We start from the raw sequence: 27,050 nt of genomic DNA, 5'->3' as shown, positions 1-27,050 counted from the left end.
CCGTAAAATTTATCTCATTTCCCAGCCAAATGCTTGAAACTAGTTTTGATTACATGTACTTGAAGGAAACGCAATCAGTTGAGGAGGCGGATAGCATTTGTTTTCGAAATAGGAACGTCATCTGGTCAGTTCAGAAACTTCGAGCATGAAGGAGATTCTTATTTTATTTTTTTGTGGGATGGTTGCTCCTGGGAAAGTTTCCTACAAAGGGTAATTTTTTTTTTACTAAAATGATCATCATCTTTTAATATCTTAGGGAAGTATTCTTAAGAGCTAACTGTTATTTACGAATGATAAGGGCGAAGAATATTGGCAACTCATAAGAGTGAAAACTAGCGCTAGTGAAAAAAAAATCACTAATGCCATCAACCAGCTGGCAAAATTTTGCATTTTTTAGACCTAATTAATTAGCCATGATTTGCCCTCATCAAACCTAGGCCTACTAATAATTAGGCCTTGTAATATATGCTACGCCTAATTATGTTAACAAGGCAATTAGGCATAACCCTTTGCCATCATTGACAAATAGGCTAGGCCTTATATATGTCTTTTAAACAGTAAGTTAGCCTACCCTAATTATCCACACACTTGATTTTTACGACTTACACAGAGACTTCACCTTTAGGTGATGTAAATATACAGATCAGGCCCAAAGAGCATGGGAAACTATAAGTTTACAATACTATTTGGTTAGGCCTTTACCAATTATCCAGTTCAAATGGAATTTTTTCTACTTATTTATAGATATTTTAACGGTTTCGCCAGCCACTACGCTGCATCTGGCGCTAGTAGTTTTCAACTCATATCATATCAACTTATATCAGTCTTGTTTGAGGGTTCATACTGAAAACATCTTTTTTGGATATAATCATTAATACTGTAAGACAATTGTTATTCTCTGGCTGGTCATTTTATCAAACAGTTCGTGGTAACGAACTGTAGTAAGGAGCGACCCGGCTCAATAGTAACCAAAACTCTAAAAAAATGGAATTTTGATACCAATACCTACATCAAAAGAATCGCATTTTAATGCTGATTTTGAATATATAAGTTTCATCAAGTTTAGTCTTACCCATCAAAAGTTACGAGCCTGAGAAAATTTGCGTTATTTTAGAAAATGGGGGAAACGCCCCCTAGAAGTCATAGAATCTTGACGAAAATCACACACATGTGGAATTTTGTATTTTTTGCCAGAAGGCAGATCACGGATGCGTGTTTATTTGTTTTTTTGTTTTTTTGTTTTTTTTTTTGTTTTTTTTTTTCCAAGGGGTGATCGTATTGACCCAGTTGTCCTAGAATGTTGCAAGAGGGCTCATTCTAACGGAAATGAAAAGTTCTAGTGCCCTTTTTAAGTGACCAAAAAAATTGGAGGGCACCTAGGCCCCCTCCCACGCTAATTATTTTCCCAAAGTCAACGGATCAAAATTCTGAGATAGCCATTTTATTCAGCGTAGTCGCAGAACCTTATAACTATGTCTTCGGGGACGACTTACTCCCCCAAAGTCCCCGTGGGAGGGGCAACAAGTTTAAAACTTTGACGAGTGCTTACATATAGCAATGGTTATTGGGAAGTGTACATGCGTTTTCAGGAGGATTTTTTTGGTTGGGGAGAGGTTGAGAAGAGGGGGATATGCTGGGGGAACTTTCCATCGATAATTTGTCATGGGGGAAGAAAATCTCCATGAAGGGAGTGCCGGATTTACTAGCATTATTTAAAAAAAACAGTGAAAAAATAAATATGAAAAAGTTCTTTCAGCTGGAAGTAAGGAGCAGCATTAAAACTTAAAACGAACAGAAATTATTACCCATTTGAGGGGCTTACCTCCTCCTAATACCTCGCTCTTTACGCTAAAGTATTTTTAGTAATTTCAACTATTTATTCTACGGCTCTTGTGATTCTGGGGTCATTCTTAATGAATTGGGACAAAATTTAAGCTTTAGTGTAAAGAACGAGGATCTGACAAGGCGGCGAGCCCCCTCATATATGTAATAAAAATATGAGAATACAAAAGTTCTTTACGTAAGCTAATTTATAAGTTACGTAAATCTTTTACTAATAAAAATATTCGTAAAAAATTAAAAATTCTAGTTGCCTTTTTAATTAACCAAAAAATCGGAGGGCAACTAGGCTTCCTCCCCAGCTTTTTTTTCTCAAAATGATTTGATCAGAATTATGAGAAAGCCATTTAGCCAAAAAAAAATGCAAATTTTGTTTTAATTATTCCTCTGCGGAGAGCCAAGATCAAAACATGCATTGATTCAAAAACGTTCAGAAATTAAATAAAAAAACAGTTTTTTTAACTGAAAGTAAGGAGCGACATTAAAACTTAAAACGACCAGAAATTACTTCGTATATGAAAGAGGCTGCTTCCTCATCAACGCCCCGCTCTTTACGCTAAAGTTTTTTACTGTTTTAAAAAGAAGAATTGAGAGAAAGAGTCAAACTTTAGCGTAAAGAGCGGGGCGTTGATGAGGAAGCAGCCTCTTTCATATACGAAGTAATTTCTGGTCGTTTTAAGTTTTAATGTCGCTCCTTACTTTCAGTTAAAAAAAAACTTATTTTTTTTATTTAATCTTGCTTAAGCCAACCGTGCAAAACCTGTTTTTTTTTGCATAAGATTATTGTTGATAGCAAGGAATGATCTAAGGTGATTCTAACTAGATTAAATAAAAAAAACTAGTTTTTTTAACTGAAAGTAAGGAACGACATTAAAATTTAAAACGAACAGAAATTACTCCTTGTATGAAAGGGGCTGTTTCCTTCTCAACACCCCGCTCTTTACGCTGAAGTTTGACTCTTTCTCTCAATTCTACTTTATTAAACAGTAAAAAACTTTAGCGTAAAGAGCGGGGCGTTGAGAAGGGAACAGCCACTTTCATACACGCAGTAATTTCTGTTCGTTTTAAATTTTAATGTCGTCCCTTACTTTCAGTTAAAAAACTAGTTTTTTTATTTAATTTCTGAAGGTTTTTGAATTAATGCATGTTTGATTTTGGCTCTCCGCACATAAATTATTAAAATGAAATTTGTATATTAATTCTTTTTTTGTCTAAATGGCTTTCTCTTAGTTTTGATCAGATGATTTTGAGAAATAAGGGGTGGGGAAGGAGGCCTAGTTGCCCTCCAATTTTTCGGTTACTTAAAAAGGCAACTAGAAGTTTTAATTTTTAACAAACGTTTTTATCAGTAAAAAATATACGGACCTTAAGAATTATAACGAACTTTTATATTCTTATATTTTTATTATGTAAATGAATGGGGTTAGACCCCTCACTAATACCTCACTCTTTACACTAAAGCTAAAATTTTGTCCGAACTCCTTAACAATGACCCCTGAACCAGAAGGCCGTAAAATAAATAGTTGAAATTAGTAAAACTACTTTAGCGTAAAGAATGAGATATTTATGTGGAGATGAACCCCCCATATGCGTAATAATCTCTGTTTGTTTTAAGTTTTAATGCTGCTCCTTACTTTCAGTTGAAAAAAACTTTTTCATATTTATTTTTTCTTTTTTTATAATAATTCTAGGAAATCCTGCGCCCCCTTCATTGAATTTCTCTGCCCCCGTGACAAAGTCCTCTAAAGAAAGATCCTTCCACGTAGCCCTTTCCCCTCAACCCCCCAAACCAAATTAATCCCCCTGAAAAACGTGTATACACTTCCAAATAACCATTACTGTATGTAAACACTGGTTTAAGTTTGTAACTAAATTTGTAACTACGTTTGTAAGTAAACCCCTCATATGCGTAATAATTTCTGTTCGCTTTAAGTTTTAATGCTGCTTCTCACTTTCAGTAGAAAAAACTTTTCATATTTATTTTTTATTGTTTTTTAAATAATGCTAGAAAATCCTGCGCCCCCTCCTTTGAAAGTCTTACCCCATGAGAAGTTCTTCCATGGAAAGGTGACGAGCGTCAGCAAAAAGGATTTTGAGGACTTTAAAGTTAGCATTAATGCCAAGTTGATGAAACTTGATATAATTTGGCAAACCGAAAGGAATTGTCACTGAAGTTTGTGAGTTTGAAAGCTGATATTGAAATCATAAAATCGGATGGAATAGAACGTGGAAATAGGATTCGTGAACTCGAAAGTCAACTGAATGCTCATAAAGCTTCCTGCGAATTACTGTCGAAAGAACTATTGCTAATTGACTTAAAAAGCAGAAGAAAAAACCTCATCATTCATGGTGTACGAAATGAAAAGGGTAACCAAACCCTGGAATCTCACATGAAATCATGGATCAGTGATACTTTGGGAATTTCTAGCAATATTACAATTGACAATTTGCATAGACTGGGGTCTAAAACAAGCAATAACATTACCACTAGGCGGGGCCCATCGAGAACTGAGACGTTAAAACCAGTTTTTCTTTCCCTTAGCAACGACAAAGATGTGCCATTAATTACGCGCAATGTGGGGAAGCTTAAAAGGTCCGGAGCCCGCGTTGTGTGTGATCTTCCTCCCAAACTTAACGATATTAGGAACAGCCTCCTTGTTAAGGCTAAGGGTCTGCGCGAAGCTGGAAAATGTGAGTCCTCCAGGATCAAACAAAAGGGAGCGGATCTATGGTTAGAAGTATGTCACCTGAGCTCTGAAAAGTGGATAAAATACGATGACCATCATGAAGCTTAACAGTTATCAGTGAACTGCAGTGACGATTATAATGATCATTTAAAATGACTATTATTTTATTTAAATGACAACAGTTGAAAGTTCATCTGATTTCTTATTTTTATGGGGTTTTGTCGAGATAAGTGATTATTTTCGCTGTTAGTATGGGTGTATACTAACAATATATATATTTATATATATATATATATATATTTTTCTTTTTTTCTGGTCGTCATCATGGTTTGATTAAAAATGAAATACGATCGAGCCGTAATAATCATGATCCTTTTTTTGTCTTTTGTTGTCTTCTCTTTTGTTCTTTTTGTTTTTTATTGTAGATGTAGATCAGGTTCTTAAGTGTGTATTTTATTCAATTCAGTTATTAATTTTCCTATCTTTGCCTGTGCCGCCTGGGGGCGCCTCCAGCGATTATTTATCTACTAAGAATTAATGTCTAAATTTACAAATGTTGGGAATAGGCTTAATAGGCTAGAGGCGGATCCGCTTGACCTTAAACAAATTCTAGCGCCTGATTTAGTGAAAAAAGACTTTGGTAATATGGACGAATCTGTGGCGGCTCTCCCCAAAAATAAATGTATTAACAATAATGATATAGATCATATAGCTACTTCAGGTTCATCACAGGTTCCCGGTCGTCATTTATATTCTCTGTGTCCCGGTCGTCATTTGTGTCCCGATGTCCCGGTATGTAATTTCATCAGTTGACAAACATGACGTCAGTCGACAAACAACTTCATGACGCATACAGCTCAACCCTTAAAATGACGTCAGTCGACAAACATGACGTCAGTCGACACACGAACATTACGTCACTCGACAGACACACACACACACACACACAGACAACTTATTTTTATATATATAGACAGATATATTCACAGGTGGGACACAGGGACACAACTACAATGACGCGTAACTAATATGGCACGTAACGACTTACGCGCGCGGGGGGGCTTGGGAGGGGGCGAAGCGCCCCCACCAACTAGGTGTTGGGGTGGTGCGAAGCGCCTCCCCAACAGCTAGTACATAATGAGAATGTTGCCTCTTACGTTTGTTATAAGCCCCCTCATGTGTCACCCTCTTCTTTTTCGTCATCACTCAATACCCTCATGAAGTTAATATCATGCAAGTGCAGAAGAGTAATTTTGATTAGAGACTTCAACATCAATTGGATTTATGATTCACATCAGACAACAGATAAAGAATGAGTGTAGACTTAGCAAAAATGCGATAGATTTTCTATCGATGTGCCTGTCGCATTGTTTATTACCACTTTGTAGCATACCTACAAGAGTAAATGCAACGTCGGCATCACTGATTAACAATATTATGACCAATTTCGAGACTAACCTGATGAGGATAGTGATGGTGGATTCTTCTGATCATTTCATGTTGTTTTCTGAATTAAAAAGTGAGCTTAAACCGAAAAAATTTTTTTTTTTCCAAAAAGTCACGGTTACTCAATAAAAATACGCTACGACTATTAAAAGAAAGATTAAGTATTGTGAATTATAATGGACCTTTCGAATCTGAGGATGTGAACCACGTCATGGATTTATTTTTAAAGCAGTTTAAGGAAATATTAGATGAAACATGCCCGGTAAAAAAGATTGGTCTGAGACGTTATCAATCTCCTAATAAGCCGTGGATAACCGAAGGCATGCTAAAATCTATTAAGTTTAAAAATCAGTTTTTCAGGAGGCAACTTAACTGTCCATCTGATGAAAATATTTATGAATTTATAAGGTATAAAAGTAAATTGTCAAAAATTCTTCGTTTGGAAAAACGGAATTATTATGAACGAGAGTTTGAGAACGTTCGTTTCTCTCCGAAAAAGACTTGGTTCCTAATTAACAAATGCCTTAGTAAAAGGAAGGACCAAAGTTTTCCAGATGAAATGTGCATGCCTGAAAATCAAGTACCTTTTAATGACAAGAAGGAAATAGCAGATGCCCTAAACCAGCATTTTGCTAAAATAGGGGAAAAACTGTTGAGTCTGCTGCCTCATCGGGGTCAAGTAGTCAAAATAAAAATGACTTTAGAAATTTCCTTCCGCCATCACATGATGTCAATATTTTAACACCGGTTTCTGAACAATAATTAAAGAATGTAGTAACTCTTTTGAAAAATGGTCATTATGAGGTTATTGATGGATCATCGATATTTCTGTTGAAAGAAATACTACCCCAAATTTCGCACATTTTATGTCATATAATAGACCTGGCACTTAAAAATGGGACGTTTCCTTCGTCGTTAAAAGACTCAAGAATAGTGGCTCTTTACTTTACATTTGTTTTCTTAGAAGAGAGAAAAAAATTCCATAAAATTATAGGTCTATACCACTCCTGTCGGTTTTTTCAAAAATAATTGAACGTTGTCTGTATAATAGAATAGTGCGTTTTTTAGATCATTTTGAAATAATAGATCCCCTTCAGTTCGGATTTCGTAAATGTCACACTACCGATCATGCGGTCCTATTACTAACACAGTATGTCCATGAAATTCTTGACCGTTGAGAAATTACAGCTTCCATTTTTCTTGACATTAAAAAAGTGTTTGATTCAGTATCTCACGATATTTCAATACATAAGTTGGATCATTATGGTATAAGAGGGCCAGCAAAATCCCTAATAGCATCTTATATTAAGGACCGTTCTCAGTATGTTGATGGAGGTGATGTTTCATCTGAAATGACTGGTCAATCTAATACCACTGGTGTCCCGCAAGGGTCAATAATTGGTCCCCTACTTTTCTTAATTTATGTGAACGATCTGAATAATTCAATGAGAATATTTGGTTTAAATTTGCAATTTGCGGATGACACTGTGTGTACTGTCGAAGGGAAAGATGTGAGCTGTTTGAAACTTGCATTGGAAGAAGCTTTCAACCACCTTCTATTGTGGCTTGATACAAATTACCTAGCTCTGAACGCTGATAAAACGAAATTTGTCGAATTCTTGCATTGTAACGCTGCAGTTCCTAAGCTTCAACTAATTGAATCAAGTGATTTTGAAATAAAGATTTCACGAGCAGCAACTATGCGATACCTCGGAGTCCTCCTTGACTCTACTCTATCATGGAATCAATCTAATCTGCGAATGAAATTGGGGAGAATTATAGGTATAATGCGAATACTCAGGTCATCCCTTCTCTTTGAAGCAATGAGATCACTTTATTATGCACTTATTCATTTTCATTTGATGTTTTCATCTCTTGTTTACCTTAACACATTTAGTTCTCATATTATGCCACTTCAGAGACAACAGAACAAAGCTTTGCGGGTCCTTAAGAGCTACTTGCCTTCCCCTAAATTATATCCAGCGAAGTCGTCAGCTGATTCTCTGTATTGCTTCCTTAATATTCTTCCTCTTCAAACTGAAGTATGACCGTGGTTTACTTCCCTCGTTTTTTTGTTCCTCGAACCTTTTCCTACTTAAAATTATTGACCACGGACATCTAACTAGAAATTTCAAAAAATTATATCAGCCAAGAATAGTAAATGAAAGATCGAAATTTTCCCTTCGAAACTCGGTAATTCGGTATTGGAATATTTATACGTCGAAATTGGATGCTTCAAAATCAATTAAAACAGATAAACGAAAACTTAAATTTATGTTGATTTATTTGGAATTTTTTGTGATAAGTGAATTGTTGTTGGTTGGTGGGGGTTGTCTTTGGGATGTTAAGTTTGTTCCCATTTTATATGGTTTTTTATGATACTGGACCTAGGCATTCTCCAGGATTCTTGGTATCTTTTATTTATTTTTATGTTTATTTCGCTGGACGCGTCAACGGGTGGTGCTGTTGACCGGGCAATTGACGGGGGAATATGTTTAATTACGCTTGTTTGAATTGCATGTAGTGAAGTATGGATGTTGTATTTATTTAAAGGAGTTTTTTTCCATCCCGTGTATTAAGAATTTGTCTTCTCAGCCGGGCTCTGGACATTTTGTAACTTATTTTATTATTAAAATGAACCTGAAACTGAACCCATGTTAAATCGCCAAAGTTTCCACTCTTTTAGTTTCCCATACTCTTTGGATAAGGGCTTAACTGTTTTGAGCTTAGACGGTTACAATTATGAAACAGTATCAAAGGCGGTATTCAAATATATAGATTACTAGCTGTTGGGGTGGCGCTTCGCGCCACCCCAACACCTAGTTGGTGGGGGCGCTTCGCGCCCCCCCAAGCCCCCCCGCGCGCGTAAGTCGTTACGCGCCATAATAGTTACGCGCCATTGTAGTTGTGTCCCTGTGTCCCACCTGTGAATATAGATAGATATATATATATATGGTTTTAACTACGTAAAACTTGCGAATATACAACATTCTTTGCTGTCCCATTGTCTTTGCATATAAATAGATTGTCAGGTTTACCGACTCTTGAACATGCAACATATAATGGTCCATGGGAAAACAATCTGTATTCAGATCTATACCTCATGATTCTAATGATTGCCCTTGAGCTTTGTTGATGGTGATTGCTAATCGACCATTCCCTGTCCCGGTGTCCCGGTCGTCATTTACATCCCCCTGTTTCCTCCGGTGTCCCCGTTGTAGTTGTGTCCCTGTGTCCCGGTCGTCATTTATATTCCCTGTGTCCCGGTCGTCATTTGTATCCCGGTGTCCCGGTCTGTATATACATTCGTTTTTTAGTTTTGTTTTTCTCCTTTATTTTTTTCCTTTTTTTTTCTTTTTTAGCTTATTTAGATTTTTAGATTTTTTAGTTTTTTTATTAGTTTTTAGTTTTTTTTTCTTTTTAGTTTTTTTGTCCCGGTCGTCATTTATATCCCCCTGTTTCCCCCGGTGTCCCCGTTGTAGTTGTGTCCCTGTGTCCCGGTCGTCATTTATATTCCCTGTGTCCCGGTCGTCATTTGTATCCCGGTGTACCGGTCTGTATATACATTCGTTTTTTAGTTTTGTTTTTCTCCTTTATTTTTTTCCTTTTTTTTCTTTTTTAGTTTATTTAGATTTTTAGATTTTTTAGTTTTTTTATTAGTTTTTAGTTTTTTTTTCTTTTTAGTTTTTTTGTAGTTTTTACCTTCTTTTTAGTTTTGTTAATTTTTTTTTTACTTATGTCCTGGTCGTCATTTATGCTCCCTATGTCCCGGTGCTTTGTTGATTGCTAATCGAACATTCCTTTTGTCCTGGTCGCTTTCTCTTTGAGTGTCGTCATTTATTTTTTTCTTTTTTAGTTCTTTTAGTTTTTACCTTTTTTAGTTTTTTTTAGTTTTTTAGATGAAATTTTTTTTTAGTTTTTTCCTTTTTTTCTTTTTAGTTTTTATTGGTTTTTACCTTTATGTTAGCTTAATTTTCAGTTTTTTCCTTTTTTTTAGTTTTTTTTTATTTTTTATTTTTTTTAGTTTTTTACCTTTTTTTAGTTTTTTTAGTTTTTTTAGTTTTTTTAGTTTTTTAGCTTTTTTACTTTTTTTATTAGTTTTTAGTTTTTTTGTAGTTTTTGCCTTTTTTTAGTTTTTTCAGTTTTTTTTTTAGTTTTTTATTGGTTTTTACCTTTATTTTAGCTTATTTTTCAGTTTTTTTCCTTTTTTTTTAGTTTTTTTTAGTTTTTAGTTTTTTTAGTTTTTTACCTTTTTTTAGTTTTTTTAGTTTTTTTAGTTTTTTTAGTTTTTTAGCTTTTTTATTTTTTTTATTAGTTTTTAGTTTTTTTTGTAGTTTTTGCCTTTTTTTTAGTTTTTTTAGTTTTTTAGCTTTTTTATTAGTTTTTAGTTTTTTTTGTAGTTTTTGCCTTTTTTTAGTTTGACAACTTATTTTTATATATATAGATAGTTTTTTTTTTACTTATGTCCTGGTCGTCATTTATACTCCCTGTGTCCCTGTGCTTTGTTGATTGCTAATCGAACATTCCTTTTGTCCTGGTCGCTTTCTCTTTGAGTGTCGTCATTTATTAGTTTTTTCCTTTTTTTTTTAGTTTTTTATTGGATTTTACCTTTATTTTAGCTTATTTTTCAGTTTTTTCCTTTTTTTTAGTTTTTTTTTTATTTTTTATTTTTTTTAGTTTTTTACCTTTTTTTAGTTTTTTTTTAGTTTTTTTAGTTTTTTAGCTTTTTTACTTTTTTTATTTGTTTTTAGTTTTTTTTGTAGTTTTTGCCTTTTTTTAGTTTTTTCAGTTTTTTTTTAGTTTTTTATTGGTTTTTACCTTTATAGTTTTTTTAGTTTTTTAGCTTTTTTATTTTTTTTATTAGTTTTTAGTTTTTTTGTAGTTTTTGCCTTTTTTTAGTTTTTTCAGTTTTGACGTCACCTGATCCAGTTTTTTCAGGTGACGTCACCTGACACATCCATCCATCCATCCACAGACAACTTATTTTTATATATATAGATATGAACACAACTTCCGTTTAATATAAATCGCTTATTTGCTATCTGGCTAAATTAACTTTGGGTTGGCCTTTTTTGTACAGAATCTAGGCGTTACAATACCTTTTGGTTTATTAATTGCCCGGGATTCAGTGTTGTGTATAAAATTTAGTGCTTCCGTATTAGCCAGAACATAATCGAGAAGTTTGCTGAATAAACAATGTAAGAAAACCGATTTCATAGCCATAAAGACAAATGACAGGTGACAGAATGCATCTGACTTGTATAATTTGGGCTATATACTTGCACATTATGGATGGGGGAGTGCTGGTAAGGTTAGGTTAGGCTACTTTGCCCCATCCCCCTTATGTGCAAATATATAGCCCAAACTATAAACTAAAGTATTATGTTTTCATCATAATATTCTGGTATATTTCCTTAGGATTAACCTAACTTCACTTCTCGAGTGTGTTCTTGCTAATACGGAAGTACCTATGGGTTTTTTTTATAGATGGTTTAAAGAGCATTGAAGGAAAATAGAGTAACTATTAATACAATCTCATTAGCTGTTTATTAAGCAATTCATTATGGGGTTTCTGTTGATTTAAAAGAGCTAGTCGAAACTGGACTTGTAAATTAAATACAAAAAAAGAAATGACGACCACCAAAAAAAGATTTGTGATAAAAGTGTGAGGAGTATAATAAAACCAAATGTGAAGATTGAAAAAAAATTAAACTCTAAAAAGAAGAAAATTTGCAGAAAATTTCTTATAAATGTTATCAGTATTTTGACAAAGTCTATTGTTCAAAATAATCGGACGACAAACATTTTTCTTGATGAGATAAAATTAGATGAAAGGTTAAAATAAGATTTTGATTTTCAATGAGCTATTTTCAACAACTCCAATAAAGTGTGAATAGTTTTGCAAGTATAAGCCAGAAATTGGAGCTATTGAGAGGGAAACCTGTTAAGAAAACATTTCTTACTTCATAATATGCAATACAAATTGTAGGTATCTCCTTTTGAATGCGCTTCCAGCCTGGTTTACCTTCAGCTCCCCCTTATGTGCAAATATTAGCCCAAAATTATATATTTCCTATGTATTTTTTCCCGTGTCTTGATTTAGTCAGCGGTGATTGAATTTACGGGTACACGGGTTGAAGCAAGAGTGACGCATGGCCAAATGAATGGAAATATAGCTTATAATTTGATATATATATATATATATATATATATATATATATATATATATATATATATATATATATATATATATATATATATGATATATGATATATGATATATATATATATATATATATATATATATATATATATATATATATATATCATATATCATATATATATATATATATATATATATATATATATATATATATATATATATATATATGATATATATATATATATATATATATATATATATATATATATATATATATATATATATATATATATATATGCACATTAGAGATGGAGTTGGGCTTAAATTATAATGGAAGCACCTTCAAAATATGGAACTACAATCATTCAACATGTTATGAAATAAAAATTGTTTTCTTATCACATTTACTTCTCAATTACCCCAATTCTAAGCGTATGTCCTTTTATATTCCTGGGGGAAAAATCAGTTTTCGACAACTAATATTTCACCTTACTTTATGCTTCAATAGTAGAACGTCCAAAAAAGAGAGGGCTGGGGTGTTCACGCTAAAAACTTGTCTGGTGCATGATAAGAAATCTCAAAACGTGTCAAGAGAGGGTCTTTTAATTAGTTGATGCATTGTAGCGAAATACCTCCTGTAATGATTTTTTTTATTATTATTAAAGAAGATAGTTAGTCTTAGTCAACCGTTTACACCAGGGTTCATCTTCTCCCACCGTTGGATTTATTTTAAAATAAATTAAACGCAATTTTTCGCAACTGAAAATAAGGAGCAACATTAAAACTTAAAAAAAGTAGTGACCTATCTTCAGGTTTAAGCCGGCCCATAGCAGCTACTCTTGTCTTCCGTAATTATTTAAGATAACGAAGAAGTTTAAGATCGAATCCCTTAAGATGCTGGTGTTATAGATTTGGTTCAAGATGCAGGTGATTGTTGCATAATAAGGAATTTGAGATGGATGTGACTGTTACGTAATAGAGAATGTTTACTTTGTCATTCCTTTGATTGTTACATAATATGGAATGTTTTCTTCAGGATGAACGTACATGTTGTGTAATAAGGTTTGTTTTCTTAGATATGCATGCGTATGTTACATAATAGGGTTCGTTTCCTCATGTAAATGGACGCAAGTGCATGTTATGTAATCGGGAATGTTTTCTTCAAGGCGTTTCTAGACATTTCTCTTCAAGACATTTTAAGACGCTGAAAGACATTTTTATTCAAGACGTTTTTCAAGAACTTTCAGGAAATTTTTAGACATTTTTTCAAGACGCTTCTCGACATTTCAAGACGTTTTCAAGACATTTCCTCATCAACATCCCGCTCTTTACGCTAAAGTTTGAGTCTTTCTCTTAATTCTACTTTTTTGAAACAGTAACAAATTTTAGCGTAAAGAGTGGGGTGTTGACGAGGAAGGCGCTCTTTCATATGCGAAGTAATTTCTGTTCGTTTTAAGTTTTAATGTCGCTCCTTACTTCCCGTTAAAAAAACTTATTTTTTTATTTAATTTCTGAACGTTTTTGAATCAATGCATGTTTTGATTTTGGCTCTCCGCAGCGGAATAATTAAAACGAAATTTGCATTATTTTTTTGGCTAAATGACTTTCTCGTAATTTTGATCGAATGATTCTGAGAAAAAAGAGCGAGGGAGGAAGCCTGGCTGCCCTCCGATTTTTTGGTTACTTAAAAAGGCAACTTGAACTTTTAACTTTTTACGAATCTGTTTTATTAGTAAAAGATATACGTAACTTATAAATTAGCTTACGTAAAGAACTTTTGTATTCTCATGTTTTTATTACATATATGAGGAGGTTGGCCCCCTCGTCAGTGCCTCGCTCTTTACACTAAAGCTTAAATTTTGTACCAATTCAATAAGAATGACCCCTGAATCACAAAAGCCGTAGAATAAATAGTTGAAATTACTAAAAATACTTTAGCGTAAAGAGCGAGGTATTAGGAGGAGGTGAGCCCCTCATATGGGTAATAATTTCTGTTTGTTTTAAGTTTTAATGCTGCTCCTTACTTCCAGCTGAAAAGAAACTTTTTGTATTTATTTTTTCATTGTTTTTTTCAATAATGCTAGTAAATCCTGCGCTCCCTTCATGTAAATTTTATTCCCCCGTGACAAATTCCTCGATGGAAAGTTCACCCAGCATATTCTCCTCTTCTCAACCCCTCCTCCAACCAAAAAATCCTCCATATAATATTTAGAGATTTTTTTCTTTGAGAATGATATGAAAAGGTTCAAACATTGAAAAATTGTCCCTCTTAGAGAATTTTTAGAGATGTTTTCTTAAAAAATGATATCAACTTGTTCAAAATATACGAAAAAAATTCCTTCATAGAGAATTTTTTGAAATGTTTTCCCAGAGAATGATCCACGCTTACCCAAAACATTGGAAAGTAGTTCTTGACCACTAAAAGTATTTCCTCCGACGGAATGAGTACCTGCAACCCACCCATAATACCTGCAACCAACATGCCGCACCCTTGGTACCTGCAACCAACAGTTTGTAATAGCTAGAAAAACAATATGATTTATATGGGTATTTCATGAAAACTTAAACCTTTTTTAAGGATTTAGTCTTTTTCTTATTCAGCCTTTTGGCTTTACGTGGGTTGCAGGTACCCATGCTGTGGGAGGAGGTACTTTTTGAATTCAAGGGCTATTTTCCTATGTTTTGGATAAGCTTAGAATATTATCTAAGAAAATAACATAATGAACAAGTTTATATCATTCTCTTAGTGTTCTCTAAGGGCTATCATTATCTAAGAAGGACTATTTTTCTGTATTTTGAATAAATTCTAAAAATTGAATAAGTTCTAAACATCTCTAAAAATTGTCTAAGAAGGAGTATTTTTCTGCGTTTCGGATAAGTTTATATCTTTCTCTAAGAAAATATCTATAAGTTCTCTAAGAAGGAGTATTTCCCTATGTTTGAACAAGTTTATATCATTCTTTAAGAAAACATCTGTAAAAAGTCTCCAAGAAGGACTATTTTTCTATGCTTTGAACAAGTTCATATCGTTCTCTAATAAGTATTATTTGACATTCATAATGAACGAATATTTTCCTATATTTTGAACAAGTTTATAATGTTCTATAAGAAAACATCTCTCAAAACTCTCTAAGAAGGAGTTTTCTCCTATATTTTGAACCAGCTTTGTATCACTCTCTAAGAAAAAATCCTCGAAAAATTCTCGAAGAAGGAGTACTCTCCTATGCTTTGAACAAGTTTGTATCATTCTCTTGGAAAACTTCTGTAAAACTTCTCTAGGAGAGATTATTTTCCTAGGCTTTGAACAAGTTTATATCATTCTCTAAGGGAACGTATCTAAAAATTCTAATGGTGTTTTAAATAGCGTCGGGAAGTCTGGCTCCTCCTTCACTGAAAAATCTCTCCTTACATGGAAAGATTCTGCAGATAATTCAATCTCTGCAAATATATACCCCGGACTATTAAGGCTGTTTCAGAAAATTACACGATTCATATTCCTTTTCAATTTTCCCAATATGCTGTTGGGCTGATGGATATGAATTCACTCTGGCTAGGACAGAATATTACTTGATTAGATTGGTACGATAATTTTTTGCTAATCTTGTAGGCAAACTTCCCAACAACAAATACAACATATAACCAGTGAGCAAATCTTATAACTTGAATGTTTATACCTGGGGACTCTAGGGTGTCATGTTATCTCCAAAGGCATAGTTTTTGGACTTTTAAACTATACTGAACAAAAAGGCCATCTCAATATTTTGATCGTACAACTTTGGGAAAAAACTGTGCATGGGAGGGGGGCTGGTTACCTCCTAGTCTTTTAGGTCATTTTAAAGGAGCACTAGAACTTTTGATTTCCTATATGGGATTTGTTCTATACGAACAAAAATATATAAATAAACACTTGTCCGGGATATTTTTTTCTGACAAAGAATACAAAATTTTCATATTTTTGTAGATAAGAGCTTGAACCCTCTACAATAGAGTTCTTTAATCAGCTGAATCTTATGGTGCAATTTTATTTAAGATTCTTTGACTTTTAGGGCTGTTTCCCCCTTTTTTCAAGAATCAGCCAAATTTTCTCCGTCTTGTAGGCTTTGATTGGTAAGACTAATCCTAATGAATCTTAAAAATTTGAAATCAGCATAATAAATCGATTCTTTTGATATATCTATTCATTCAAATTTTAGTTTCGGTTACTATTGTGCCGCGGCACTCCTTACCTACAGTTCGTAACTGCGAATCCTTTGACATGAACTTCCGAGGAATCATGACAGTAAGAAGAAATCTTTTGCACCAACTTTCTACACTAAAATTTTAAGTGGCTTTACTACTTTTGTGCACTTCTCGAAAGTTCTGTTTTGATAATTGCATATATTTAGGTTGGTGTCTATGTGTTTCGCAAAACCAAACAAGTAAATGCCGCCGTTTTATGGCATCAATTTTTCTGTCGTCGTCAAACCTCTCATTTAAAAAAGATTGTCTTCGTCCTTTTCTTTATTGGATAGAGGATGATTTTATTCATACACCTAACCCTTTGTTTCTGTTAAAATTTAATTTTCGAAACCTCCCAACCTTAGTTCTAAATAGTTTTATAGCCACAAAGGATTGTAGACATTGAAAAGACAGGAAATCATATCTAATCATTGTTCAAAGGTATTCGTTCTAGATAATTTTGTTCTTGATAATTGTTCTAGATGATTTTGCTACCACAAAGGATTGTAGACATTGAAAAGACAGCAAATCATATCAAATCATTGGTCAAATGTTATCGGGTATGCACTAATGCCCTTTTTATTTAACATAATAGAGGAAGCAATAGCAAAACAGAGAATTCTACCATTTATCTCGTAAGACAACAACTTTCGTTGAATGGGACCAAAAATGATACTGAGTGACAATCAAACAGTTCTTGGTAACTGTTCAAGCGGCCCGGCTCAATAGTAACCGAAACGCTAAAATACGGAATTTTGATACCAATAGTTACATCAAAAGAATTATATTTTAGTTCCGATTTGAAATATGTAAGTTTTATCAAGTTTAGTTTTACGCATCAAAAGCTACGAGCCTGAGAAAATTTTGCCTTATTTTAGAAAATAGGGGGAAACAGCCCTTAAAAGTTATAGATTTTAAACGAAAATCACACTATCATATTCAGCGTATCAGAAAGCCCCACTGTAGAAGTTTCAAGCTCCTACCTACAAAAATGTGGAATTTTGCATTTTTTGCCAGAAGACAGATCACGGATGCGTGCTTATTTGTTTGTTTCTTTCCCCAGGGGTGATCGTATCGACCCAGGGGTCATAGAATCTTGCAAGAGGTCTCATTCTAATGAAAATTAAAAGTTCTAGTGCCCTTTTTAAGTGAAAATTGGTGGTCACCTAGGCCCCCTCCCACGTACATTTTTCTGAAAAGTAATCTAGATCAAAATTTCAAAATAGCCATTCTGTTCATCTTAGTCGAAAACATAATAACTATGTCTTTGGGGTCGACTTAATCCCTCACAGTCCCTGGGGGAAATTGCAGGTTACAAACTTTGACCATTGTTTACATATAGTAAAGGTTATATGAATTGTACAAAAGTTTTCAGGGTGACTTTTTCGCGTTGGAGTGGGAGTGGGTCGTTGGATTGGGTTACATGGTAGGATATTTCCATGGAGGAACTTATCAGAAGGGAAGAGAATCTTCATGAAGGGTGCGCAGGATTTTCTTGCATTATATAAAAAGAAACAATGAGAAAATAAATAAAAACTTTTTCCACCTGGAAGTAATAAGTAGCATTAAAACTTAAAAAAAATATAAAATGTTACGTATATAATAAGGTTTTCTCCTCCACAATACCTTGCACTTTACGCTAGAGTGTTTTTAGTAATTTCAACTGTTTATTCTACCGCTTTTGTGATTCAGGGGTCATTCTTAAAAATTTGGGATAAAATTCAAGCTTTAATGTAAAGAGCAAGGTATTGACGAATGGGCAAACCCCCTCATATGCATAATAAAAGTACACAAAAATATAGAAGTCCGTTGCGTAAGTTAATTCGTAAGGTAAGTATGTTAATTACTAACAAAAATTTTCGCACAAAAAAATTAAAAATCTAGTTGGATTTTTAAGTAACCGAAAATTGGAGGGCAACTACGCCTCCCCCACCCCTTTTTATCAAAATCATCCGATCAAAATTATGAGAAAGCCATTTAGCAAAAAAGAATTAAAATACAAATTTTGTTTTGTTTATTCATGTGCGGTGAACCAAAATCAAAACATGTATTAATTTACGTTCAGAAATTAAATAAAAAAAACATATTTTTTTTTAGTAAGTAAGGAGCATCATTAAAACTTAAAATGAATAGAAATTATTCTGTAAATGAAAGAGGTTGTCCCCTCAGCAACGCCTCGCTCTTTACGCTAAGGTTTTTTATTGTTTTAAAAAGTAGAGTTGTGAGAAAGAGTCAAACTTTAGCGTAAAGAGAGAGGCGTTGCAAAGGGGAGAGCCTCTTTCATATGCTGAATAATTTCTGTTCGTTTTAAGTTTTATTGTCGCTCCTTACTTGCAGTTAAAAAAACAAGTTTTTTTTATTTAATCAATAAAGACCCAGTCAATGTATAACTATAAACATCGGTCCCAAACATTTTAATTTCCCCCTTTTACCATATTATAAATATTGGTACAAAACTGTTTGATTTCCCCCTGAAATCTAGAGTTTTTAGTATTTCGAAGAAATTTACCGTTATATAGACCGTTTATATGATAATACCAAGGATACTGTAGCATTGAATAGTTAAGCCACAACTGTAGGCCTACTATTAATTACATTTTTTTTCAACTGAAAGCAAGGAGTAGCATTAAGAATTAAAACAAGCATAAATTATTCTGTATATGAGGGGGGCTACCCCTCCTAAACCCTTTCTCTTCGCCACAGCCCTCACTCTTAAAAAAACTTTTTTTTTCAAAATTCTGCATTTTTATAGATAACAGCTTGAAGATACCTCGTCAGAGGGTTCTTTGATATGATTCACTAAGATTGCTTGACTTCTTGTTGGTGTTTCCCTCTTTTTCGAAAATCAAATAAATGTTTCCCGGCTCGTAGCTTTTGAAGGGTGACATAAACCTTAATGAACTTTAAACATTTGGGATCAGCATTAAAAGCTAAATTTTTTACGTATCTATTCTCATCGAAATTCTGTTATTTTAGTCTCAGTTACCATGGGGCAAGATGCTCCCTGCTCACATCTCGTTACCATGAACCTTTGATTAAAGGGATGGTCATCTGGTCATCCTTTCATCTGGAGATGTGGGAACCTAAGGTCACAAAATTTTCTTCTTAGTCTCAAATTTCATACTCACGTGAGTGGCCCTTCAAAGAGTTTGTTCCTTAACTTTGCTTAGTTTGGATTAATGTATTTACACAAAGCTTACGATATTGATGTTGAAGGGATTACAGGTCCCCTGTTATGTGGAAATGGTAAATTTTAACGGAAGCTCTGTTATTTGAAATAATAAAATGCATTTTGACTAAAACCGGAGCTTTTGTGTAAGGAGTGTTTGATGGAGGCAGATGTCACTCTAATATCTTGAAGATTTACTGTTTTGTTTAACTCAAGTACACATACTAACCCCTTTCACGAAGCATTGCCTTAAAACTTTAAAACTTATAAACTTTAACTTTTATCTTAAGCATCACGGGGTATAAGAGGGGGAGGGGATTAAGCATGACGTAATTGTATTTAAGAGGTAGATATGATCATGTTAAGGTATGAATGAATAATTTTTCTAAGCGTTCAGGGTTTTGTTTTTCAGATACCAGGTAACCCGAGCAGTTACACGGAACAGAGAACAAGTACAAATTTTAGCAAACCTTTACGAAAATGGCAAATATGACTTTTGGAGCCCTCCTAGAATTGGAAATGTTGACATCATGGTTTCTGAAGAAGAAATCCCAGAGCTAGAGGCTATTCTAAGAGAAGCAGACATTCCTTACCATGTTCAGATTCAAGATGTTGGAAAGTAAGTCCCACTTTTTCAACGGCGTGAAATCAAGGCTGGGGAGTAGATGCAATAAATAACAAAACACATTAGATGTTACTATTCTTTCTAGTATCTACTGATAATCTAATATAATCCCAAGTATTTATGAAAACAAATATCTATCTCCACCAAAAAAAGAAATCATTCACCAGGTGCAAGACACTGATCCCCACAAAGAAGGGTGAAGGAGTGAAAAGATTCAGGTTCTATATAAACTCAAAATTTATATACAGTAATTAAAACTAAACATTTACAGAAAATGAAGAGAGTTGGAAAGATTTTAGTAGTTCTTAAGAATTTGTTCTGAGGACTCCAAAAAACTAGACCCGCTCCAATGGAACCCAAATAATCAATAATAATTATAAAGGAAAGCTTGAAAAAAAACATGCAAAAGCACAATTTGTTTGTAGGCCATTTTAATGCGTGAAACGAGTGGCATTCTCATAGCCGAATCAGGAAGGGTATAACATGGGAATTCCGTGAAGGGTATTTTGGGTATTATGAAGGGTATCAGGAAGGGTATTCCGTATAACATGGCCACAACACTCAGCTAAAGTATTAAAATCACGTCCTAGTGCTGAAGTTAGCAGGGATTTAATATTCTGAGAACTATGGAACTGATAACCCGATCGATCAGATAGAATGGATGAAGAAAATCTATTAGACACTGGAAGATAATAATCAAGCGGATGAAAAGTGAAAACAGCACATGAAAGAATATAAAGCTTTTCAGCACCAAGTAGTGATTTCCTGTCTTTTAGATTTTATATAGGAAAAATAGAAATTGACGTAACTGGGCAAGATAGAACATAAAACTAGATTAAAGTTTTGCATGATTTTAAAACTTAACTTTCGGGTAGAGTAAAAACTTACATCACGTAATTTTCTTTTTGAGATCTCTCAATAACCCCTGGTGCTACGCCATCGTGGCTCCATATAATCTTCAGGATCCCCACACCAACTCTATGGTAAATCAGTTGACCTGATGTGTCCATCCAGGAGGGAAGCTAGGGGGTCTAGGGTATTTTTTACTCCACCCGACCACTTTTATAGCAAAAAACTTAAAACGGTCGAGATCAAATATTTTGATTAACGGTTATTACAGTCTGAATGGCTAATATTCGATAGAGAGACTATGGTTGTACTACTTTCATTATTCACCAATACCAATACTGAGGGTCTTGCAATCTTTGTAGCAAAATATTTAATGTTTCTGCTGTTCAAAAAGTATTTCTTGCCAAGAAGTTGATTTTCGTTATCCTCTTTTGCCTTTCCATTTTATTCCTTACTTCAGTAGGAAGTCAAGACGAGTATCCTCAAGAAACTAACTGAGGAATTAAGTCATGGAACGTCTTGAAAGAAAAGAATATCTATCAAATCTAACAGATGAAGATGAAGGTCACGATAGGGATACTGATTTTCAGATTTGAAGAGGATGTCGAAGAAGAAGTCATAGAAGGTGAAACTGACGAAAAGAAAGACGAAGTAGCTCGTCAAACTAGTTCTGTAGATGTACAAGAACCCCAGACCTCGATTACGTTAGGCGAAGATGACGTTCTTCTTGCAAGGTGATGGAAAAGGCCCGTGGGTGTGTTTATCGGTTGATACAGTAGAACGAAATGGACATAGCAGCCACCGTAAACTTCACATACTCGATCTTTCAATATAGTGTCACAACTACCAGGCTTTTCAGGACCATCCATTGTAGAACGGGGGCTGTTCAGTAAGAAAATGGTCCAGGGAATTACGAATCATACCAATGAAAAAATTGAGCTCTGTTGAGCCAAGCGCAAGCTCAGTCCACTGTGAAAGAGTTCGTTTACAAAGTCTGAAGACTACATCAAAATAGAAGCCTTTATCGGTCTGCCATACCGAGCTAGAATGTTCAAATTTGGAAGAGACGATGCTGAAAGTTTTTTTGCAATTGACGGGACTGGCTGAGATATATTTAGAACAATCATGGGTCTTCGAAGGTTTCTGTTCATTGAGGGTTGCGTGCGCTTTGATGATCTTCAGAATTGACAATGTCAAGATCGTTTAGCTCCTATCGGAAGTCTTGTTAGCTCTTTGATTACAGAATGCAGCTAGAACTTCACCCCGTCTGAGCATTTGACAATCGAAGGAATACTTGTTCCATTCAGGGGCTAGTGCCTGTTCAGAATGTAAATCTCTTCGAAGCCATCCAAGTTCGGACTGAAAACACAGTATCTGGCTAATGCCTTCAACTGCTACTTATCCAATGCCATCATTTATTGTGGCACCACCAAGATGGTAGGCACACAGTCGATGTCCATTCCTACCTGTGCCGCTTCGACTCTAGCTCTGCAAGCTTTTAACGCAAACAGAAACATAACCGTTGATAGCTGGTACTCCTCAATTGAGTTGGTTAACGAGCTGAATATACTGAATCCTACCTGCATAAGAAGAACAAGCACGAGCTCCCAGATACGTTTCTTCTGCACAGAGAACGTGATCCTGGTTCCTAAATCTTTCACTTTGCTAAGAAGAAGACTATTATATCGCACGTGCCTAAGAAGAGATCAAAGCAGTAGCTTCGATCTCTTCAATTTACAACACAAACACAATAGATACAATCTCAGACAACCCGGAGATAGTCGAGTTTTACAAGGCAAATAAATCTGGCGTTGACCTTTAGATCAAAAATTTGCCAACTGCACTAATAGCCGTCGCTACCAGCGCTAGCACCTTACAATTTCCTTCGCAATGCTTGGTATTCCAGGCTTACACACAAGATCGCTTGTCAATACAACAAGAAGTCAAGAAAAGGTGATCCAGTGCTGACAAATTCTAATAAATTTGGGAGTATCCCTTACAAAGTCTCATTAATAGCTAGAGTATCCATTAACTCACTTTCTCGAGAACTTCTAAAGTTCATGTCCAATATTGTCAGAATCGAGTCCACCAGTAGTTCAGATAACGAACTCTTATATTCTCGCCGCGAAAATCAGATCTGCAGTTTATGTCCTTGTTCAGCTAACCAGAAGACGACTGTAGGACTGTAGGATCTTTAGCATCTGCAAAAACGGCTGCTACAAAGACCAGCTCAACAAAGTTTGCCCAATTACTAGCTCCTATCTGGAATATTTTTTATTTACAAGCGATTTTAGTTATGGGGTAAATATTTACCCCACCCGATCAGTTACCTAACAAAAAAGGTAACTAGTTAAGGTTTAAACTAGTTGTTCCCTGTTTTCTTCCATCAACATCATTTATTTTGTTTCCCAGCAAAATAGTTTTTGCAAGTAAGGGTCCCATAGATACTCGTCACATATACTACTCTGTTATCTATATTACTTTATTGATTTTCTGAGCACCGAAATAAGTAACTGACATACCAGGCTTTAGGTAGCTTCAAAATTATTGGGTACCGAAAGTAGCAGGCTGTTTCCCTGACTTTAGGTTCCTGGAGGCTCGACAAGGGGAATCAAAGCACCGACTTTAGGTTTATCATTTGATGTAAAAGTCAATCGATCTTAATGAAAATCACACCGTCAGATTAAGCACATCAGAAAACCTTGAAGAAGTGGTTTCAACTTCCTATGTACAAAAATGTGGAACTTGGCTTTTTTTTGCCAGAAGAAAGACCACCGATGCGTGTTTACTTGTTTGTTTGTTTGTTTTTCCCTATGGGTGGTCGTATTGAATAAGTGATCCTAGAATATGGGGAGATGGCTCATTTGACCGAAAATTAAATGTTCGAGTGCCTTTTTTTATTGAATAAAAAGATTGGAGGGCTTCTAAGCCCCACTCCGAAGCCCTTTTCCCCCAAGTCATTGCGTTAAAAATTTTACATAGCCCTTTGACTCAGCATAGTTGAAGGGTCTAGTAACTATACCTATGGTGATGAATTGACCCTCCGTAGTCCCTGGGGAAGGCTGTATGCTACGCAGTTTGTCCATCGAGAAATATGTGGATGCCTTTTGGAGTATTTTCTGCGGGTGAATTTTTCACGGGGAAAATTTTCTGCTGGGTGGAAAGTTTGGGGGAATTTTTCAGGGAAAATATTACGCAGGGGGGAAGGTAATGGCCCTTTCATGCTTCTTTAGAAGATTCAGAAACTCGATAAAATAGTACTACTGAAAATAAAGAGCGATATTGAAGCTAAAATAAAGTAGAAGTTATACCATAAACGAGGGATTGTCCCTTCCTCAATCTTCGCTCTTTACGCTCAAGTCTTAAGAGTTCTTAAAAATAAATCTCATTTAAACTCAAAGGCTCTTTGAATTCCCTTTTCTCTTTGAGTTCCCTGTTTTTTTTTCCATCAACATCATTGATTTTGTTTCCCAGCAAAATAGTTTTCGCAAGTAAGGGTCCCATAGGCATTCATCGCGTATACTACTCTGTTATCTATATTGCTTTATTGATTTTTCTGAGCGCCAAAATTGATAACTGAAATACTAGGAAATTGCTTCAAAATTCTTGGTTACCGATAGTAACAAGCTGTTTCCCCGACTTTAGATTCCTAGATGCTCGACAAGGGGTACCGAAGCAGTAACTTTAGTTTTATCGTTTGATGACAAAGTCAATCGATCTTAATGAAAATCACACCATCAGATGAAGCACATCAGAAAACCTCTAAGAAGTGGTTCCAAGCTCCTGTATACAAAAATGTGGAATTTAGCATTATTTTTTTTCTAGAAAAAAGACCAAGACCAGAAAGTGTTTAATTGTTTGTTTGTTTTTTGTTGTTTTTCCCTAGGGGTGATCTTAGAATATGGGGATATGGCTCATTTGAGCGGAAGTAAAATGTTCCAGTGCCCTTTTTAATTTACCAAAAAGATTTGAGGGCTTCTAAACCCCGCTCCAAAGCCCTTTTCCCCGAAGTCATGTGTTAAAAGTTCTTACATAGCCCGTTGACTTAGCATAGTTAAAAGACCTGATAACCATACCTATGGTGATGAATTGACCTTTCAAAGATCCTGGAGAAGGCTGTAAGCTTCGCAATTTGTCCATTGAGAAGTATATGGATGCCTTTTGGTAGTATTTTCTGCCGGAGAGTTTTTCACGGGTAACTTTTCAGCAGGGTAGAATTTCTCAAAGAATGGTAACAAAAACTAAAACTTTCACGTACAGACTGAGGGTTTAGGAAGGTTTAGTACCCCCTGATATACGGAATAATTTATCTTCGTTTTAAGTTTTTATGTTGCTCCTTAATTTCAATTGAAAAACTTGTTGTTTTTTACCTGAATACACCCTAAAAGTGGTAAAGGAAAGCATTAGTTGTAGTACTCCAGAGTAAACAGTAGAAGGTATTGGCTGGTGTCCTGGCATATACGATGTTTCTGTTTGCTTCATTTTAGTTTTAATTTTGCTTTTTATTTTTGGTCGTAAAAACGGTTATTTTTAAATAAATAAGACTGGGACTGACTCTATTCAATTGATTAGAAAGAATTTTAGCGATGATCATCGATAAATCACTCGGAATAGTAGTTTCGTACCGATAGCCGAGTGGACGGAACGTCAGAGCACTGCTATTAATTGTTGCACTGGTTTAGCGCTGGTCGTCACTTTCGAGTTATAAATGGAGAAAGTTTTATGTAGTTATTTAGTTAGGTATGTAAAATAGTAAAGATGACAATTAATCGAAGGAATTAGTTTGGTTCAGGTTTTTTTTTCACCATAATGGGTTTCCCAAAACGCAATGATATTCTTAAACGAATGTGTAAATCAAGATTACAATGTATGGGATGTCAGGAAACGTTTTAGAGAAATTACTTGATTACTTTTGTAATAATGTAATATACGTTACTTTTGTAATGTATAAATGCATTAATCTATATTTTGAAACTTATTTTCTAGACTCCAAGAGGAAGAGGATAGAGCAATAGCCGAAAGACAAAAACAATTTGAAACTGCAACCGAAAGCTCTGCCGAAAACAAACTATAACATCATGCCGGTTGGAATAGTATTTCAACGAATTCGTACTTTCTCCATGATCTAAATTTAGAATTTCTGCATGATTCGTACTTTTTCACACTAATTCAACATTTGTTCGCATTTTCTGGATGCACCTTTTAGATTGTTTTTCCTTGCTAAATGTTTTGATTTACTTTATATATGACTTGTAATGTCCAAACACAGGTAATAAATGGTTTATTTTTTACTACACCCATTAATAAGAATTTTAATTATGGTTATTAAAGTTTTACCTCAATAATGGCCCCCCACAAGGCTGCTACGCATGTTTATTCATTCAGTGAGAAAAAAAAATCCTTAACGAGCGGAAATTTTACAAAACTCCAGTGATTTCTTCATTAGATAAATGGTTTGCTAGAAATTTACCATGACATGTGTCATCATAGCCAAGACAGTAGCGTTAAGTAATGGGCAAAGTGGATTACATATATATATATATATATATATATATATATATATATATATATATATATATATATATATATATATATATATATATATATACATATATATATATATATATATATATATATATATATATATATATATATATATATATATATATATATATATATATATTGTTTTTACTAGATCGATTCATATAAAAGGGGTGGTTGTAGGAATTATGAAGGGGCTCAATCGGGTGCTCCTTTCAATTTAAAGTGGTTGAAGGGCAGCCAGTCCCATTCCTCTTTTTCAGGGTCAGACTTAAAGCTTTGTCACTTCTAGGCCCAAGCGTTTTTGCTCCTCCATTTTTGCGAGATCCTCGGGGCAATCTTCGAAAGTTCAGGAATAATGGTAGCACCGAACAGACCACAAATGATGACCAAAAGTAATGAAAGAGAGAGGTGATACCGAACTCTCAGCTGCTTTTCCTTGCACTTGAGGATAAATCTCATTAGTCCGGTTTTTGTTGAGAAAAATTCGATTGGTGATAATTTTTTGTACGCC

The 27,050-nt window shown here is 34.5% G+C and overlaps 1 protein-coding gene across 1 annotated transcript; it reads left to right on the top strand.

The window, feature by feature from the left end:
- The first annotated feature begins 51 nt into the window (after positions 1-51).
- LOC136040353 (uncharacterized) lies at positions 52-26,289 on the top strand. Its single transcript, XM_065724598.1, has 3 exons — positions 52-210; positions 19,934-20,140; positions 25,982-26,289. The coding sequence occupies exons 1-3, from the start codon at positions 146-148 to the stop codon at positions 26,067-26,069; spliced, it is 360 nt and encodes a 119-aa protein (XP_065580670.1). The 5' UTR covers positions 52-145; the 3' UTR covers positions 26,070-26,289.
- Positions 26,290-27,050: the final 761 nt, after the last annotated feature.

This window comes from Artemia franciscana, chromosome 20, assembly GCF_032884065.1.
Source record: "Artemia franciscana chromosome 20, ASM3288406v1, whole genome shotgun sequence".
Taxonomy (NCBI): Eukaryota; Metazoa; Arthropoda; class Branchiopoda; order Anostraca; family Artemiidae; genus Artemia; species Artemia franciscana.
Note: the sequence above shows the minus strand (reverse complement) of the source record. Positions and strands in the feature narration are given on the sequence as shown.